Source organism: Brassica oleracea, chromosome C2 (assembly GCF_000695525.1).
Source record: "Brassica oleracea var. oleracea cultivar TO1000 chromosome C2, BOL, whole genome shotgun sequence".
Classification (NCBI taxonomy): domain Eukaryota; kingdom Viridiplantae; phylum Streptophyta; class Magnoliopsida; order Brassicales; family Brassicaceae; genus Brassica; species Brassica oleracea.
The window spans coordinates 7452555-7470999 of NC_027749.1; the positions used below are offsets into that span (position 1 = coordinate 7452555).

General features: G+C 36.5%; 1 protein-coding gene and 1 pseudogene across 1 annotated transcript; one reads left to right on the top strand and one right to left on the bottom strand.

The window, feature by feature from the left end:
• Positions 1–9126: 9126 nt before the first annotated feature.
• Positions 9127–11564, bottom strand: LOC106320038 (laccase-17-like). The gene is made up of 6 exons (XM_013758408.1): positions 11382–11564; positions 11140–11291; positions 10820–11064; positions 10603–10731; positions 9557–10528; positions 9127–9481 (listed from the first exon to the last, which is right to left on the bottom strand). Exons 1-6 carry the CDS (start codon positions 11469–11471, stop codon positions 9351–9353), a joined length of 1719 nt encoding a protein of 572 aa, XP_013613862.1. The 5' UTR covers positions 11472–11564; the 3' UTR covers positions 9127–9350.
• A 2249-nt stretch (positions 11565–13813) lies between these two features.
• LOC106323329 lies at positions 13814–18081 on the top strand (annotated as a pseudogene).
• Positions 18082–18445: the final 364 nt, after the last annotated feature.

Consider the following 18445-nt stretch of genomic DNA (forward strand, 5'->3'; position numbering starts at 1 on the left):
AATCTCGTAACCTAGGTGATGATCGCGTGAGAGAAGCGAGGTTACAGACTTTGATGTCTGAGTTCGACAAACTGAAGATCCTAGACACATACACGGTGGATGACTACGCAGGAAAACTTTCAGGCTTAGCATTGAGAGCACCCGCGTTAGGAGACATAATGGAAGCATCGCAGATGGTAAAGAAGTTTTTGAAGGGACTTCCAAGAACGAAGTTCATTCACATCATAGCTTCGTTAGAACAAGTGTTGGATCTAAATTCAACGGGCTTTGAAGATATTGTTGGGAGATTGAAGGCTTTCGAAGAACGCATAAAAGAAGAAACCCAAGATGAAGGTCAATCGAAGCTCATGTTTGGAAAGAATGATATGCAAGGTAATGGAAGCCATAACAACTCGCGACGAAGAGGAAGATGTAGAGGTTATGGTGGAAGAGGAAGAGGACGAGGAAGGTCTAATGGTTCTGATGGTCATAACAAAGGAGGAGAAGCTTCAGACAAGACCAAGAAGGACTACTCTAAGGTTTGATAGGCTTATTTGTTAGGAAACCAAACATTGAGCATCTAAGGATCTTCGGCTGCATCGCTTTTGCAAAAATCAATGCTCCACATCTCAGAAAGCTCGATGATCGATCAAGGATGGTGATCAATCTCGGGACAAAGCTTGGTTCAAAAGCTTATAGGCTCTATGATCCTGTCACGAAGAAGATTATTGTTAGTTGAGACGTAATCTTCGATGAGAAGAAGAGTTGGGATTGGTCTACAACAACAATGACTACAAACGATGAACCGGGAACTTTCAAACTTCCTCATATCTATGTTACAGAAGAAGGAGATGGTGATGAGCATCAAGATCACCAACCCCACGAAGAGCATAACAATAATGAAGAAGAAGAAGTTGTAGATGCAAGTGAACAAGAACAAGTAGCAGAGAACAACGATGCAAACGAAGACCAGCATGTAACATCGAGATATGGCCGTAACATCAGAAAACCAAAGCGGTTCGATGATTACATTCTACTCGCCGAAGTTGAAGGTGGTAGACTCTTGCTCACCATCGATGGTGAACCAGAAAGTTACATCGAAACTACAGTGATACAAGCTTGGATCGATGCAATGAAGGCATAGATCGAATCTATCATCAAAAACAAGACCTGGAAGCTCGTCAAGAAGCCGGCAGGTGTGAAACCGATAGGTTTGAAGTGGATCTATAAGATCAAGAGGATTGCAGATGGAACGGTGATCAAATACAAAGCAAGGCTAGTTGCAAAAGGCTAAGTGCAACAACAAGGCATAAACTTCGACGAAGTGTTTGCACCAGTTGCTCCGAGAGCTTGGAACATCAAACTCGACTGTGTTCTAAAGGAGATGGAGTTCACGAAGTGCACCATGGAACATGCGGTATATCAAAAGAAACATAAGGGGGAGCTTCTGATCATAGCTATATACGTTGATGACTTGTTTGTAACAGGGAGTTCGCTCAACGTTATCAAGCAATTCAAAGATGATATGTCAAGAAGATTTGAGATGTCAGACCTCAGGAAGCTTACATACTATCTTGGTATAGAAGTAACGCAATGAGCTGATGGCATTCGAATCAAGCAAGGAGGATACGCGCAAGGTATACTTGTCAAGACGAAGATGGAGTCATGTAACTATACTCACGTTCTGATGGACACGAGTTTGAAAATATCAAAGGCAGAGGAGGAGCCTGAGATTGATACAACATCGTATCGAAGAAATGCGATGCACCTATTAACGGTTTATGGAAGTTCATCGGAGTTCAGAAGATCAACATACATGAGATTCAAGTTGGAATTAAAGGGGAAATTGTTGGATAATTCCAATTAACTTGACGAGCAAGTTAACTCATTAAAGTGAAGTTTGATGGGTTAAGCAAAAAAAAAACATATCGAGCTTAAGAATGTTTCCATATTATTATTAAGAAAAGATGTAGCTTCGTCCTATATAAAGAGTTCTCATGGAGAGATGTTCCATCAAGAGAAACACATTGAAAGGTTTAGTTTCGAGAGAGTTTCTAAATCTAATAAGAAATGCCAGTTCTTATAATCTTTGCGTTTGTGCAATTTTACTTTCTCCTTATGTCTCCTCAGAACCGGTTCTGTCTTAAAACCATCCTCCGCCTTTCGTTTACCCAATAAATTAGCTTTGTCGGCCATTGAAAAACTGCGGCTGTGTATTTTCCCGGTAAAGAGTCGAGTCGAGAGCAGCAGCAATAAGTTACTTACAGAATACGTAAAGCCTAGAATATAAACCAATCCAAACCGTTTTTATACAAACAATTTGTCTGGTTTGGGCTGTACTGGGCTGGACTGGGCTTTGTTCTTAATCCTTTTTGTTGTTTTTGTCAAGGCAGCTCGATACATGTTCACTTAATATGATAACGCCTGTTTTTCACTTTCAATTTTTGACATTTGTTATATATGTATATATATGTTTTTTTTTTCTGAACATTATTATATATATATTAGATATGGACCTATGCGTTGCACAGATTTTATTTGATGTTTAATTTCATGAATACATTAAAAGAATGAAAATCTTTTTTTTCATATTAGTTCTTGAATTTTTCAGTATATATTGGTGAATTACTTTTGTAATAATAATATGTTTCCTTACATAAATTTTGATTAGTATTTCTATTTCAATAATTATGGTGTTTTAAATAGTATATTAGTTTTTTAATTTTAGTAAATACATATAAAACTGTACTCTCTATATTGTTTATATTGTTTAAGATACATTAAAAACAACAAAATTCAAAATATAAATGTTACACAACACCAATCAATATGTATTTTTGATAGTCATCTAAATATCAAATATATTGCTAGATAAAACATCAAATTTGTTTACTTAAGCATCATGACTTTAACCTCTTTTCCTATATATCATATACTATTGAAAATTTCTTGATATATAATATTTTGTAGAACACTATTATCGTTATATTTTAAAAATTGGAAGCTCTGTAGTTGTAGTGATTCTTCGTAGTAGTGCGGCGTATAATTGTAAGAGTGGACTTGGCAAATATAGACCAACTTTTTAAGCTTTAACCTTAACTCTTGTTGATATTCATTGCATAGCAAATTCGTGTAGGGAATTATGGTCTTTTCACTTTGAAAGTCATCTTGCATCTGTTTGTATGAGATTTATTCTATGAATAAAAATTCATTTTTTTCACATAATTTTTGGTTAGGATTTCTACTTCAATAATCATGTTGTCTAGGCGAGTTTTTAGTAATCTTGTTCCATTGCAAAGCCCTTCTCTTTGATTTAAATTCTTTAGTAGCATGACTTACAACAGTATAACCAATTTTATATATCAATAATAACAAACACACATAAACATAATCATACCTAAGCATAATAGTCACACTAACTTCCCCCATTAACTTACATACAACATCGTAACATCTATATGTACAAACGCCTAATTAAATATAACTGTGGCAATAACTAACATACCGCAGCATCACAATTATATATATATTTTAAAACTCAACATCAGTTTCATGTGAAGATCAAGATAGAAATTACTATAAAAAATTTAAAAAGAAAATTAATATCAAATAATCGTTCACAACTATATTTTCATTAGGATTTTAGAAAAGGAAAATTATTATTAAATAGATTATTTTACAAATATTTTTTCTTTAGGATTTTAGGAAAGTAATTTATCTAAAAAAATTACTATTAAATATTTTTGAAACTTTTTTTAATTTTGTTTTTTAGTTTCTTAGTTTATATATATATATATATATATATATTTATTTAATCATGAGATATTCTACCACATGTCACAATATTAAAAAGAAAATTACTATCAAATAATATTTTGCAATAATATTTTTTAAGATTTAAAAAAATGTAAAATTACTATTAAATAATATTTAAAATTAATTTTTAACAAACAACGTTCTTACTATCTTACTATATATTTTTAATTATGAGATAATTTAGCACATATCACATTTTTAAATATATAACTGCCACGTGTCACAATCATTTTAATTAGCAATTGAAGAACAAAGCTCAATATAATCTTTTATAAATATATTTTCCATAAGATTTTAGAAAAAGAAAATTATATTAAATAAACTGTTTTCAAATAAACTTTTTATGATTTTTAAAAAGGAAAATTTCTAAAATTATCACTACTAAAAAATATTTTAAATTGTTTTTACTATTAAATAATTTTAAAATTCATTTTTAAAAGTTCATTTTATTATCTTATTATACATATTTTACTCATTATATATTTAAACACATATTACAATATTAGAAGAAAAATTACTATACAATAGTCATTGCAATTATCTTTTGATTAGGAATTTAAAAATAGAAATTACTATTAAATAATATTTATAATTATTTTTTTATAAAATTCGTTTTTTGTTAATATCTTAGTATATATATATTTTTAAATATGAGATAGATTAATACATGTCACAATCTTAAATATATAATTTTCATGTATCGCGATCATGTTAATTAGCAACTTTGAAGAACCAAACTTTATATAATAAGACTATTAAATAATATTTATAATTAATTTTTAACAAAAATTGTTTTTATTATTTTAGTATATATATTTTTGATTATGAGATAGTTTAACACATATCAAATTTTTAAATATATAACTTTCATGTGTCACAATCATGTTAATTAGCAATTTTGAAGAACCAAACTTAATATAATCTTTTATAACATTAAGATTTTTGAAAATAAAATTATATTAAATTTTCAAATCTATTTTTTTAGGATTTTGAAAAAGGAAAATTTCTAAAATAATTACTACTAAATATTTTATAAATATTGTTTACTATTACATAATTTTTAAAGCTATTTTTTTTCAAATTTTGTTTTTATTATCTTATTATATATATTTTAATCATTATATATTTAAACACATGTCACAATATTAGAAGAAAAATTATTATCAAATAATATTTTGTAATTATCTTTTGATTAGGATTTTAAAAATGAAAAATTACTATTAAATAATAATTACTTTTTCATAAAATTCGTTTTTGTTAATATCTTAATATATATTTTTAATTATGAGATAAATTAACACATGTCACAATCTTAAATATATAATTGACATGTGTCGTGATCATGTTAATTAGCAACTTTCATTATATATTTAAACACATGTCACAATATTATAAGAAAAATTATTATCAAGTAATATTTTGTAATTATCTTTTGATTAGGATTTTAAAAATGAAAAATTACTATTAAATAATAATTACTTTTTCATAAAATTCGTTTTTGTTAATATCTTAATATATATTTTTAATTATAAGATAAATTAACACAGGTCACAATCTTAAATATATAATTGACATGTGTCGTGATAATGTTAATTAGCAACTTTTATGAACCAAGCTTATATAATAAGATGTTGTTATATTTAAAGTTTCCTCTCTTTAAACCCCTAAAATAAAATTTTTGCTTCCGATTTATTTATCAATTTAATCCAAAAATAATTTTTATACTTAAAGGTCTGTGTTAAATTCTTCTTAAATTGTCGTTTATCTTGTGGCTCCAAGTTTATATTGTTTTGACATAATGTTAAAGACATTTATCTTACAATGGGTTAGCATGCTCTTCAAATCAACCAAACTCTAAGACAAATAGAAATAGATTTCTTTATTATTTACAAGTGGTTTTTCTGGCGCGGAACGTCGTTTGTTTTATAATGTGTAGTTTTCATGTGTGACTGTATTATACTAAGGAGTTTGATACCATAATGGGGGATTATTGGGAAGGGACAATGGGTTTGTTTCACTCCACATCTGCCCTAATTTATTTTTCAAAAAAACTAAGACATTGAAACTTTATATTTACGCACTAAGAACATCTCCAAAAGATTCTCTATTATAGAGTTTGCAAAATTCTATATTTGAAGTTTCAAGTGTTCTTTTTCAAAAGCAAAATTTCAAATTTAACTTCAAAATTATTTGTAATTTACACTATGATCTTTATATTTGTCATAATTAATATAAATCGATAAAACTTTAATAAATAACTAGCACTTATATAAAAATATTGTAGTAATATTAATTAATATTTTTTTCACTAAAATATAAAATTATAAATAAAAATACATAATTAAATATTAAACTACAAGCAAAATACCAAATTATTACATAAAATTACTTTCTTAATGCTCCATTCTTGATTATACAACATTTGTTTGTAAAATATTTTAGAAGTTCTGGAGCAAATTTACTAGACTATTAGTGTTGTTGTAATGTTTAAATTTGTGTAATAATTATGTCTTCATGTATCTTCTTTTTTTTAAAAATATTAAGTTTCTTTTGTAATATTCTTGTTGTCTAATTCTACTTTAAAAATATTATAAATCTTATTTTATTTTTTTTAATTTTGTAAAATTTAAATTTATAAAATAAATTTGAAATATTTAAGATATACAAAAGTTTTAAAGATTAAAACGATGAATGAGAAAATACTTAAGAATCATAAATGTGATTTATAAGTAACAAGTGCCATCGTTCTCTTCTGTCCCGGATGGATGGCCCGCCCACTGATGGGCAGACCGAACGGGTGAACGCCTTTTTGGAATGCGCACCTCCCCCTTGTTGGATAGCTTCACCAGCTCCGAGAATGGCTGAGACTTGTCTCATGAACTCCATACCCAATACCACCTTGAATCATGCACGGTGAACCCTTCTCAAGGATGCACACCGACCAAGATGTAAATAAAAAGATGAAATTTCAAATTTAGAGTTTTGAGTAGTGAAACTTCAAATAGGAGATTTCACTTCTTAAAACTCTAAATTTTAAGTTTTGAAATTTCTTTTTATAGAGCAAAAAACTTTATATTTAAAGTTATATAGTTTTTTTTGGAGATAGTCTACGTAAAGAGAAGTTAAAGTATTTCGTGGGAAGCAAGAAGAAACTTCAAAGAATCCAGGTGAAGAAAATATCAAAGCAGAGAGAAACTTGTAGATAAATTTACCACAGATTGAAAGACTTTGATGGATCTTATTATGTTAGGATCATCACTAACCCGAACACAGTTGTTCCTTGTTTTTTTTTTAAATATGTCTTTTAAGCTATTGTTTACAGTCTCTCGAGGGAGAGGAATTTAAGGAGATATGAATAAAAATGATGAAAATTTCATTTTTTAGGTAAATTCATTGATAAAAATGTAGGCTTCAATTGGTAACCATGAAAATGAATGAAATGAACATATAAATGTTGAACAAAATTTCATTTAAGGAATTGAATTGAAAAAAAAAAATAAATATAGAGGAACAAACGTTCCTCGTCAAATTCAGAAGAGGAAAATACTTTTCATTAATTCATCAATATATGAGGAACATAGAGGAATATGGTGGGGTCCATATTTTCTTAATTTGACATAAAGATCAACTTAATTGGTATCAGTTTTGAGGAACAACAAATTCATCACCATTTTTTTTCCTAAATTGTGATCACCAATTGAAGCCGTACTCTAAATATATATATATAGTGTTTTTTTTGAGTTTTCTTTTAAATTTCATTTTCTTATACTTAATCTTTTTTAAACGTTTGATTTCGATAGTTGTGTTAAGTCGCTTAGAGAGATTGACTGCCGATCTTCGAGCTAAGTTCCGATGAAGACGGTGACGGGAAGAGTAACGACTGAGAAACCGATCTCTCTCTCAAAGGCGGCTAAGCTTCTCTCAAGACGTTGACGCGTACCTCCGACGCTCCTCCGCTGCGTTCACTGAGCTAAAGAGCTTCCACAGAGAGATTAGATGTACCGAGGCAAGGTTTGAGGATGAGAAGAAGAAGATGTTGTTGAGGAGAAGAAGGAGACGGTGAAGTTGGAAGAGGAGCAAGAGAGGGAGGAAAGAGAGAGAAAGAAGAATAAAGGTGAAAATGTTGTTGAAGAGAAGCGGAAGAGTGATGGAGAGATTGGTTCTGAGGAAAGGAAGAGAAAATCAAAAGAGATTGATGCTTCTTGAAGCTGTTACTTTTGCGAATATGCCTTGAATCTGGATGTTACATCTAGGAGATGGATGTTACATCACGTACATTATACCGACTCGGTTGCATCAAGAGCGTTGCATCAAGTTATTATGGATGTTACATCTGATCGTGAGCTTAGGCCCATGAGTCCGTATAGTCTAGGGTTTTAGATGCGAGATGCTACTATATATATCTTGTATTCGAAGTAACCTTGAACTTGCACTTTGTAAGCTCAATATCGCCTCCAATAATAAGATCTCTCTTTGCCCGTGGACGTAGCCCTTAGGGTGAACCACGTTAAATATATGTGTCGTAGTTACATCACTTTTATTCATCTGTTTCCGCATCTGTTCCTTCTCACGTCCATTACAACAGATTGGTATCAGAGCCAAAGTTCCGAGGTCCTTGGTTTGAGGGGAGGATTTTCAGAATAAATAAAAAGGCAATTCAAGTCCCACATCGGATATTTGACAGAATAAAGTCTAATATATATAGCTGGTCCAATCCCACTTACTATAAGACCTTTTGGGAGGAACAACCCAACAATAAATCCGTGAGGGTTTAGACCCAAAGCGGACAATATCATACTAAACGAGGGGTTGGACATCTGGTAACGGACGTCTGGCTCTAGTTGAACGTCTGGCCTCCAGCACGGGCATCCAGACTGGCTCTAGTAGAGCATCTGGCTCAGGAGTGCATCTGGTCCATCACAACACTAATGATGTCCCTCCTCGGTTACAATTTTAAGATTGATAAAGATTTGGTTTTGTGGGAACTCTCTCTCTCTCTCTGTTATAAGTTATTGTTGTTTTGGTAGTGTGTGTGATGTTGCATTCTTTACCGTTACTATATCTGGAAGATTCTTGAACAAGTTTTTTTAGAATTTGGATCTTCAAGTCGCAAGCTTTTTATGTAACAACTCACTTCTGTTTAGGCTCTTGAAAATCTGATCCTTGCTATGGTCTACTACAATGTTATTTCATAGATATCATCCGTTCCGTTCCATCCAATGTGAACTTCTTGAGAATGATGCTAAAGAAACAGGAACCGGTAATTGTATCATCCGTTCAACAATTACTTGTTACCGATTCTAATCATAACTATACAAGGTAACCGCAGCATTTGCAAATTAAATTGTTTATATATATAGCATGGCACACAGATCTACAGTTACAGAAAACAGAGCTTTGCAACAGAAACATAAATTGACCTCATGTCAAATTATTGAACAGGACATTGACCTCATGTCAAACTGATAAATGGCCGTAAACAAAAAAAAAAAGAAACAAATACATGAAGCTTGGAAGAAAGAAGAGACCAGAAACAAAAAAGATAGCAAGATTTATCAGCACTTGGGCAAGTCAGCAGGAGGAGGCAGAAGTTTCTGATCAGGCTTATCTCCATCAAGAACAAGCCAAGCCATCCTCAGACCCCAACTGGTATGTACTTCCAAGTGACAGTGCATGAACCACACTCCTGTCATTACATTTTTGTAAAGTTAGTTATACTTTTCATATCAGGTTAGACTAATGTAAACCTATTTTCTCTTACCTGGGTTATCTGCAAGGAACCTAATAGCAGCCCATCCACCAGAAGGCACACCAACTGTGTTCCTCTCTATCGGATCAACAAGATTAAACTTCTTAGGATCCTTATTCGGATCAAAGTTCCCAAACCCTTGGCCAACGACAAAGAAGTTAAACCCATGAAGGTGAAGAGGATGGCTCTCCGCCCCAAGAATGCTAGTATCCTGCATCACAAGCTCCACACTAGTGTTATACCTCAGAACCATCAAGTTCGTCCCGGTGCTAACCATGGTGTTGTTAGGCGGAGTGCCTGTGTAGTTAAAAGGAACAATAGGATTCCACGGGAAGTTTGGAGAATACACTCCATCAGATCTCCCAGAGTAGTGAGACTGAAGGAGAGCTTTCGTTGGCAGTGTGAATGAGATGTTGCTGATCGATGCAGCAAACATTGTGGTGTTAGTAGGACCCTGACACGTCTGGTTGTTCTTATGGTTACAAGGGTTCGTCCCCAGTCCCACCGTGAAAAAGAACTTCCTATCAACCTTCTGAGGCACGTTCGCCGGGAACTTCTCGCTGTTCAAGCTACGCAGCTTGTTACTGAACTTGGTAGCAAAGTTTGTATCGTTTAAAGCGGGGAGCACCGGTGTGAAGAGAGGAAGATTCTTTATATTGGTCTTTGCATGTTTAGGTTGTTCATATTCTAAGATGCCTGCGACTGTGGTGTTATCGAAAGTCCCCTGACCTGTGGCGTATGGTCTAGCGGTCATGAAGAAAGAGGCGCTAGGGTAACTCGGTTTGGTCTTGAGCAGGACGTTTGTGGTCTGGCCAGGAGCGATCAAGATGGTGTTAGTCTCGAATGGTTTGACGTAGACGGCATCAGCTTCAACGACTGTGACCGTGTGGTTTGCGATGCTGAAGAAGAGCTCGTCATTAAGTGCAGCGTTGATTATCCTGAGAAGGTATGTCTTCCCTGGCTTCACTCTCAGTCTGAATGTATCTGTTTTTTTTAACATCATTGGTGGTTATATTTTATCAAAACCATTATTAGTTGTTGTAGGAATCAACACTTGCCTTTAGCTGAGCAGTTGTATAGTGGACCAGGAAGACCGTTGATTGTGTAAGCATCAGAGACATTAGGACCACCTCCTGTCAGCGTTGCTTGGCGGATGATTGCCTCAGTGTCTGCGTTGAACCACTCCCCTGAAAATTTCAACCATTAAAAATAAATCAGTAATTAATGTTTAAAAATTCTCATCAGATTCTCAGTTTGTTTAGTCATCATCCTCACCAAAGACCATGGGAACTTCTTTGTGAGGCTTGGGAAAGGGGTAAGGAACACCGTGTTTGGGAAGAATGATAAGAGGACCATAGACCGTTGCTCTGAGCCATGAGATGTGAGCATGGTACCATAAAGTGCCTCTTTGACCAACAACGGTGTAGTTGTATAGGTAGCTTTGCCCTGTCTGAATAGGACATTGGGTTATGTAAGCTGGCCCATCAGCCCAACCAGACCTTAATTGCCTGATCCCATGCCTGAGATTTTCAGGTGATAGTAATCAAACATTGCTTCTTAATGGTGCTTCAAAGTGTTTTAAAGATTATTATTACCAGTGGAGAGAGATATTGTTTGGGACATGGTTAACAACTTTGATCAGAAGCTGGTCACCTTCTCTAGCAATAATCTTAGGCCCTGGAAACTTCCCGTTTACAGAAACAAGGCTCTTTGTGTGGCAAAGACGTGTCACGGTATGCATTTTTATCTGCAAAAAAATATGAAACATCTTATCATCATCTGCCACCTTTCATGTGTAATCCCAACATTTTAACAGAATAAACAAATCATTACATACGTCCAGCGTATAATGCCTAGTAATCCCAACTGCAGGTTCAGGAAGAAGAAGAACAAAAGAGAACACAGAAAAGAGAAGCCAGGACGCCATTTGTTATATATCCTTAGGAAGTTTAAGTAGGCTGGAAAAAGGTTACTTAATACTCTGCCTCTGTTCTTTTTTTTTTTTGTTTTTCTGTGTGGATTCATTGTTTCAACATTTAGTGTATATATAGAAAGGAAAGTTGGGTTCTTGCTTGAGCAGGAAATATAGAGAAAAAAAATATACAGTAGTTTTTTTTGGTCAAAAAGAAATATAATAGTTGTTTATGTACAAACAAAAAGATAATTGGCAGAGAAGTCTATGTAATTCCAGACTCTTGATGTTGACTAGCTGTTAGAGCATATATGAACAGCTTATCAATGAGTGGTGTCAAAGATAAGTCAAACTCTTTGACCCTGGCCTCTAAACCCCTCAAAATCTCTTAGTTTCATTTTCAAGATTATGGCATAGAATTAAATATGAAATGCAAAGTTGTCATTTATAGTTTCCTTAATACCAATCCTTCTGTTCTGCTTATTTGACAGCTTTCAGTATATTAGACTTCAAAATTTTACATGAGGAAGTAACTTGGACCAAAAGTGGCAGTTGATATCGTTTGATAGAAAACTTCTAGAAGGGTAACTTTTGTGGTTAGCAGTTATGTTTTTACTTTAAATGGATTTCATCATTTCATAAGGCATTTTAATTTTTAAGTGATTTCATCTGCTTATTATTTATTTAATTTTGTTTTGCAGGTGGGAACTTTTGAAGGAGATCAATCGACGTGGAGCTAGTCAGAACATTCGTAAGCTAAAATTGCTTGATGGATAAGCAAAGAGAGGGAGATAGTAGCTATCATAGAAGGTCACGATTAGGGTTAGATATCAAAATCCATGAAGGTTATTGTCAATATATCGTGGATTACAAAAACATTGAGGAAACCTCAAATTAAGGTTGGCTCTTTTATTTCCCAAGCAAGTGACCTAACACCCTTTTAAGTTCGTATACTCAAAGGCATGCCACTTATGCATGCTTCTCTAACACAAACATATACATATATATAATATTCATATTTATTATTGCAATGATAATGTATATATGGGATATGTTTGCTTGTTATTCGTCTTTCATATTTATAATTTTGATGAAATTTAAAGTTGATATATGGTGTTATTATATTATGCGTGTTTTGTGTTTTGAGTTAATTCTCAGTCTTAATTTGTACTTATTTGATATCATTCCAGGTCTTGAACAGGTGAAAAAGTAAAGAAGAGAGTGCCATGAAAGAAGATGCCATTTTGGAATATCTAACGCAGAACAGACAGTCGGATCAATCCGAAGGTTATTCCCAAAGAGAGCAAGCGACTGACTGTTCCCGACTATTAAGGAAACCTCCAAGATTTCAGAAGTTTGCCCTAGATTTTCTCTCCTCTCTCTCTACCACCGGCGCTTCCATATAAAAAGCATATGCTATCATTTCTATTTTTCTTACGCTAGTTTTACAAGAGAACTAGAATTCTATTTTGACGATTTAGCAACTTGTAAGGGAGAAGACCTCATCTCTCATCACGAGAAAATCATCCTAAACTCTTGTCTTTCTACTATATTTTCTATGCAGTATTATTTAGAAATCATGTATGTGTTACCTTGCATAATGATTGAGTAGTCGGCTAAGCTTGCTTAGGGTTTTAGGGTGTCATTCGTGTGAGCTAAACATAAATAAGCGATCTCATTTATTCTTCATTCATACTGTTCTTACTGATTGCATTAAACTGGTCACTTAATTTTATATTTTAAGATTAATCACCTAGCTAACCGCGTAGGAGATAGCTTGATATATATTGAATGAGCTTCATATCCCTAATCAGCGAGAGTAGATATTAGGGTTTTAAGTAAACAGATCGGACCTGATCTCGCAAGGCTTGTTATCGTGTCTTGTTTCAAGCGAGAGCTTAGGAAACAGGATCGATCTGCAAAGGGAGCAATACCACGACAGTGGGTTATTCCAGCTGAGTGATCCGAGTTCTAGACTGCATTTCAACGCGCTTGAATAAATGTTTCGCTCAACATTGACACCCGATGAAATACCCTAGGCTGGCTTTTTAATTGAATTGAATTTAAATCTCTAGTCTACTTGTTACTTGCGTCACTATTGCAAATCAAAACCCCACTTGTTTCTTAGCTTAATATCAAAGTCATAAGAGTAAAGTGTAAACTGGTCCTCTGGATTGAATCTCAAATATTACAATTACAACTGTTAAACTTGATAGTATAAATGATTCATTCTTAGTGTATCAAGTTTTGGCGCCGTTACCGGGGACCAGATTTTTACCTTTATTTTTCGGTTTCATATTTAGTCTGAGATTTTTAACTTGCTCTTAATTCTTTTTTGGAACAGATGATCCAAGTGCATGACCAGTAGACATACTCGGAGCAACGGACAAGGACCGTTACATCAACTCACCAACGAAGAACTCGCAAGATTAGAACGACAGAACCGTCAACAGCCGAGACCTACCAACACCACAATGGCTGGTCAAGGAAATCAGGATGATCTCACTGCAGCATTAGCGATCATTCAACAGCAAATGCAGGCTCATCAACAGCAGATGTTGCAGATGCAACAAACCATCCAAAATCAACAACAAGCTGCTAAGCTAGCGGCTGAGAATGCCGCGCAAGAAGAACAAGGTGCTCCTATCGGAGAGCGGAACCTTCCGCGGAACTTTGCTACTAATCGTTCCGCCATCAACCTTCCTCCCTGTACTCGGCAAGATTATGAGATCAAGCATGCTCTGATAAGTCTGGTATAAAAGAACACGTTCAGTGGTCTTACTACTGACATTCCAATGGACCACATCGAAGCCTTTGAGAGAATCTGCAACTTCTCTCGCTCGAACGGAGTGCCACCAGACTATCTCAAATGCACCATGTTCCCGTTCTCTCTTGAAGGGAAAGCTTCTCGCTGGTTACAATCTCTCCTGACCGGTTCCCTTACCACATGGGATCAGGTCCGATCAGCGTTCTTGAGTCACTTCTACACGAAGTCCAAAACCGCAGCTTTAAGGCACATAATCTCCAATTTCAAGCAAAGATCCGATGAGCCTTTCCATGAAGCTTGGGAGCGATACAAAGAATACCAGAGACAATGCCCTCACCATGGGTTTGATGATGACTACATACTGGAGGTGTTTTATGATGGAGTAAGCTATGAGTTCCGAAACACCCTAGATTCCTCGAGTAATGGAGACTTTATGACTCAAACGACACCTGGAGCATTCGAACTGATTGAGAACATGGCTTCAAGTTCACTGAATAAGAACAAGGAGCATGACCGCTCGAAGAGCGCAAACAACATAGATGATATTGCTGCAAAGGTTGACCAGCTGATTAAGGGCAACCAAAGCCATGTTCATAATGGAGGAAGCGGCACCTGATAAGAATGCTGGCGATCTTGTTTTTTATGCTGAGATTGCTGGAGATGACCAGCAAGAGGTGAGCTATGTAAATGGGCAAGGATGGCAGCTCAAAAACTACCACCCAAACCCTAACGTGAGGAACAACCCACAGCTTTTCTGGCCTAAGCAGGACAAACCAGTTGACCCTGCGCAGAGCAATCAAGGACAATATACCGGGTATCAGAAGAATTATCAACTGCGGACCTATGTTCTAAGTCAACCACAGAACAACCAATCTCAGATGCAGAAACACAAGATTACTCAGCCAGCTGCTCCCTCCTATTGCTGCTCCGCAAGACGAGACAAAAACAATGTTGCCGCAGCTGCTCCAGGGCCAACAGATCCAAGGGAAAGCATTGAACCAGGTCACCACTGAGATCAACACCAGAATGAATCATATGTTCAATGACCTGAGCACCAAGTACGATAATGTCGCGAGTCATATGAGACAGATGGACATTCAGATAGCTCAAACAACTGAAAGCGTCAAAAGGCAGCAAGGTACTCTCCCTGGGAAGACAGATAAAAATCCAAAGGAGTGCAATGCAGTTGGGCTGAGAAGTGGAAAGCAACTGTCAGACTCAGTAAGGAAGAAATTCACTGCAGCTGAGAAAGGAAAACAGAAGGAGTCAGAACAACCACCAGCCGATGCTCCGGTGGCTGAAAACGAGAGGGAACCAACGGTTGAGGCCAATCCGCCAGGAACCGAGCAGCCAGCTGAAGCTGGTTGCCTGTCCCCAGAACCTGTTCCTGCTCGTGAATACTTTCCTAAAGTACCATACCATGTTCCAGCAAGGGTTACACGTAAGGATCGAGAAGAGATGAAGTGCAGAAAAATGTTGGAAGACCTGTCCGTCAGACTTCCTTTGATCGATGCGATCCAGATGATACCTTCCATGCGTAGCTTTATGAAGGGGTTGATCTCAGGAAAGATATCAGAGGAAAGTGAATTCATGACTGTTTCTAAGGAGTGCAGTGCAGTGCTTCAGAACAGGCCAATAAAGAAGCGAGGAGACCCTGGCAAGTTTGTCCTCTCTATCCAGATTGGAAAGACAGTCTTCTCTTGCTCCTTGGTTGATCTGGGATCTAGCGTAAACCTTATGCCTTACTCAGTAGCAAGACGTCTGGGATTCACGCACTTCAAACCAACCAGGATGTCCTTGGTATTTGCGGATAGATCGGTCAAGTCCCCAATTGGTATTCTCGAGGATCTCCAAGTAAGAGTTGGGAACACCTCTGTCCCAGCAGATTTTGTGTTTCTGGAGTTAGAGGAGGAGTCCAAGGATCCTCTCATTTTAGGAAGACCGTTCCTGTGTACTGTTGACGCTATAATTGATGTGCGGCTAGGTAAGATTGATCTCCATCTGGGAAACATAGTCATGCAGTTCGAGATGGACGAGTTGCTGAAGAAACCGATGCTGGATGGACAAACCTTCGTGGTGGATGAAGGGATTGACCCGCTTGAACCTCGTGAGGGAATGATCGAGGAAATCCTTACAGATGATCCACTAGAACTTGCACTAATAAGAGCTGAAGCCGAGCAGAACATCAAGAACATTGATGCAGATGGGTATGACAAGATGCTTGACTCCGCGAGAAGTATGGGGAGAGTAGTAGCGAGTCTAAGTTTGGGGGAGGAGAGCAACAATAATAAGAACACTCCGACCATAGCGACCTCTCCATTGAACGCACCTGATCCGTCGAACTTACTCGATGACCCTTGGAGCGAGTTGAAAGCCCCAAAGGTTGAGCTAAAACCCCTTTTCAAAGGGCTCAGGTACACTTTCTTAGGCCCAAATTCCACATATCCCGTCATTGTGAACGTTGAACTTAATAATGTGGAAATTGCATTGCTCTTGTGTGAGCTTAGGAAATATCGTAAGGCATTAGGATATTCACTAGCTGACATACCTGGCATCTCACCCGATTTATGCATGCATAGAATACACCTAGAAAATGACTCAATGACTTCTGTTGAACATCAGAGGAGGTTAAACCCAAATCTAAAAGATGTTGTTAAGAAAGAGCTAATGAAACTTCTAGAGGCTGGTGTAATCTATGTTATATCTGATAGTAAGTGGGTTAGCCCTGTTCATTTAGTACCAAAGAAAGGTGGGATCACCGTTATCACAAATGAAAAGAATTAGTTAATCCCCACTAGAAAAGTGACAGGACATCGCATGTGCATTGATTTCAGAAAATTAAATGCGGCAACTAGAAAGGACCATTTTCCACTTCCTTTTATTGATCAAATGCTTGAGAGATTGGCTAACCACCCATATTACTGTTTTCTAGATGGTTATTCAGGTTTCTTTCAGATTCCTATCCACCCAGACGATCAGGAGAAGACGACGTTCACATGCCCATACGGAACGTACGCGTACAGGAGAATGCCATTCGGCCTGTGCAATGCGCCGGCAACATTTCAGCGTTGCATGATGTCTATTTTTACTGACCTGATTGAAGACATTATGGAAGTTTTCATGGACGATTTCAGCGTCTATGGAAGCTCCTTTAGTGTCTGTTTGTCAAATTTGTGCAGGGTACTCCAAAGGTGTGAGGAGAAACGTCTGGTACTCAATTGGGAGAAGTGCCACTTCATGGTCAGAGACGGGATCGTTCTAGGGCATAAGATCTCCGAGAAAGGGATTGAGGTGGATAAGGCAAAGATTGAAGTAATGATGAGTTTGCAACCACCAACAACCGTGAAAGCTATCAGAAGTTTTTTGGGTCATGCAGGTTTCTATAGGAGGTTCATTCAGGATTTCTCCAAAATTGCAAGACCGCTCACCAGGCTGTTATGTAAGGAGATTAAGTTTGACTTCAACAGCGAGTGCCTAGCTGCGTTCCACACGATCAAGGGAGCCCTAGTAAGCGCACCTGTTGTGCAACCGCCAGATTGGGATCTCCCCTTTGAGATCATGATTGATGCTAGCGACTTTGCAGTGGGAGCAGTGCTTGGGCAGCGTAAGGATAAGAAGCTACATGAGATCTATTACGCGAGCAGAACAATGGACGAGACTCAATGCAGATACGCTACGACTGAGAAGGAACTCCTGGCCATTGTTTTTGCATTCGAAAAGTTCAGATTTTACTTGGTGGGATCAAAGGTGATAGTGCACACAGATCATGCCGCTTTGAAGTACATGCTCAAAAAGAAGGATGCAAAACCTAGGTTGTTGAGGTGGATCTTTTGCTCCAAGAATTCGATCTCGAAATAAAAGACAAGAGAGGGGGCGAGAATGGGGTTGCAGACCACTTATCAAGAATGAAAATTGAGGACGATACTGCTCTCGATGAAGGACACCCAGTGGAGCACGTCAATGCCATCGGTCTGCGCTTCACAGAACAACCCCTGAGAACAGCGGATGACTGCTCTCGCGTACATGAACAGCCCGTAGTTGTGATCCAAAAGAGATACTCTCTCCTCCCTTGGTTTGCTGAGATCGCGAACTTCCTAGCAGCAGAGAAGGAACCAATTAAGTTCCCTGGAAACGAGAAGAGGAAGTTTCTAAGGGAGGCAAGACATTATGTTTGCGATGAACCGTACTTGTACAGACATTGCAAAGATGGAATGTTCAGAAG

What these genes read in the sequence shown, in the direction of transcription:
- LOC106320038 (XM_013758408.1), bottom strand. Translation starts at nt 11,471, where the DNA reads ATGGCGTCCTGGCTTCTCTTTTCTGTGTTCTCTTTTGTTCTTCTTCTT. An exon ending in CTAGGCATTATACGCTGGAC is followed by an intron (nt 11,292 to 11,381) that starts GTATGTAATGAT and finishes ATTTTTTTGCAG; the next exon opens with ATAAAAATGCATACCGTGAC. An exon ending in AGAAGTTCCCATGGTCTTTG is followed by an intron (nt 10,732 to 10,819) that starts GTGAGGATGATG and finishes TGAAATTTTCAG; the next exon opens with GGGAGTGGTTCAACGCAGAC.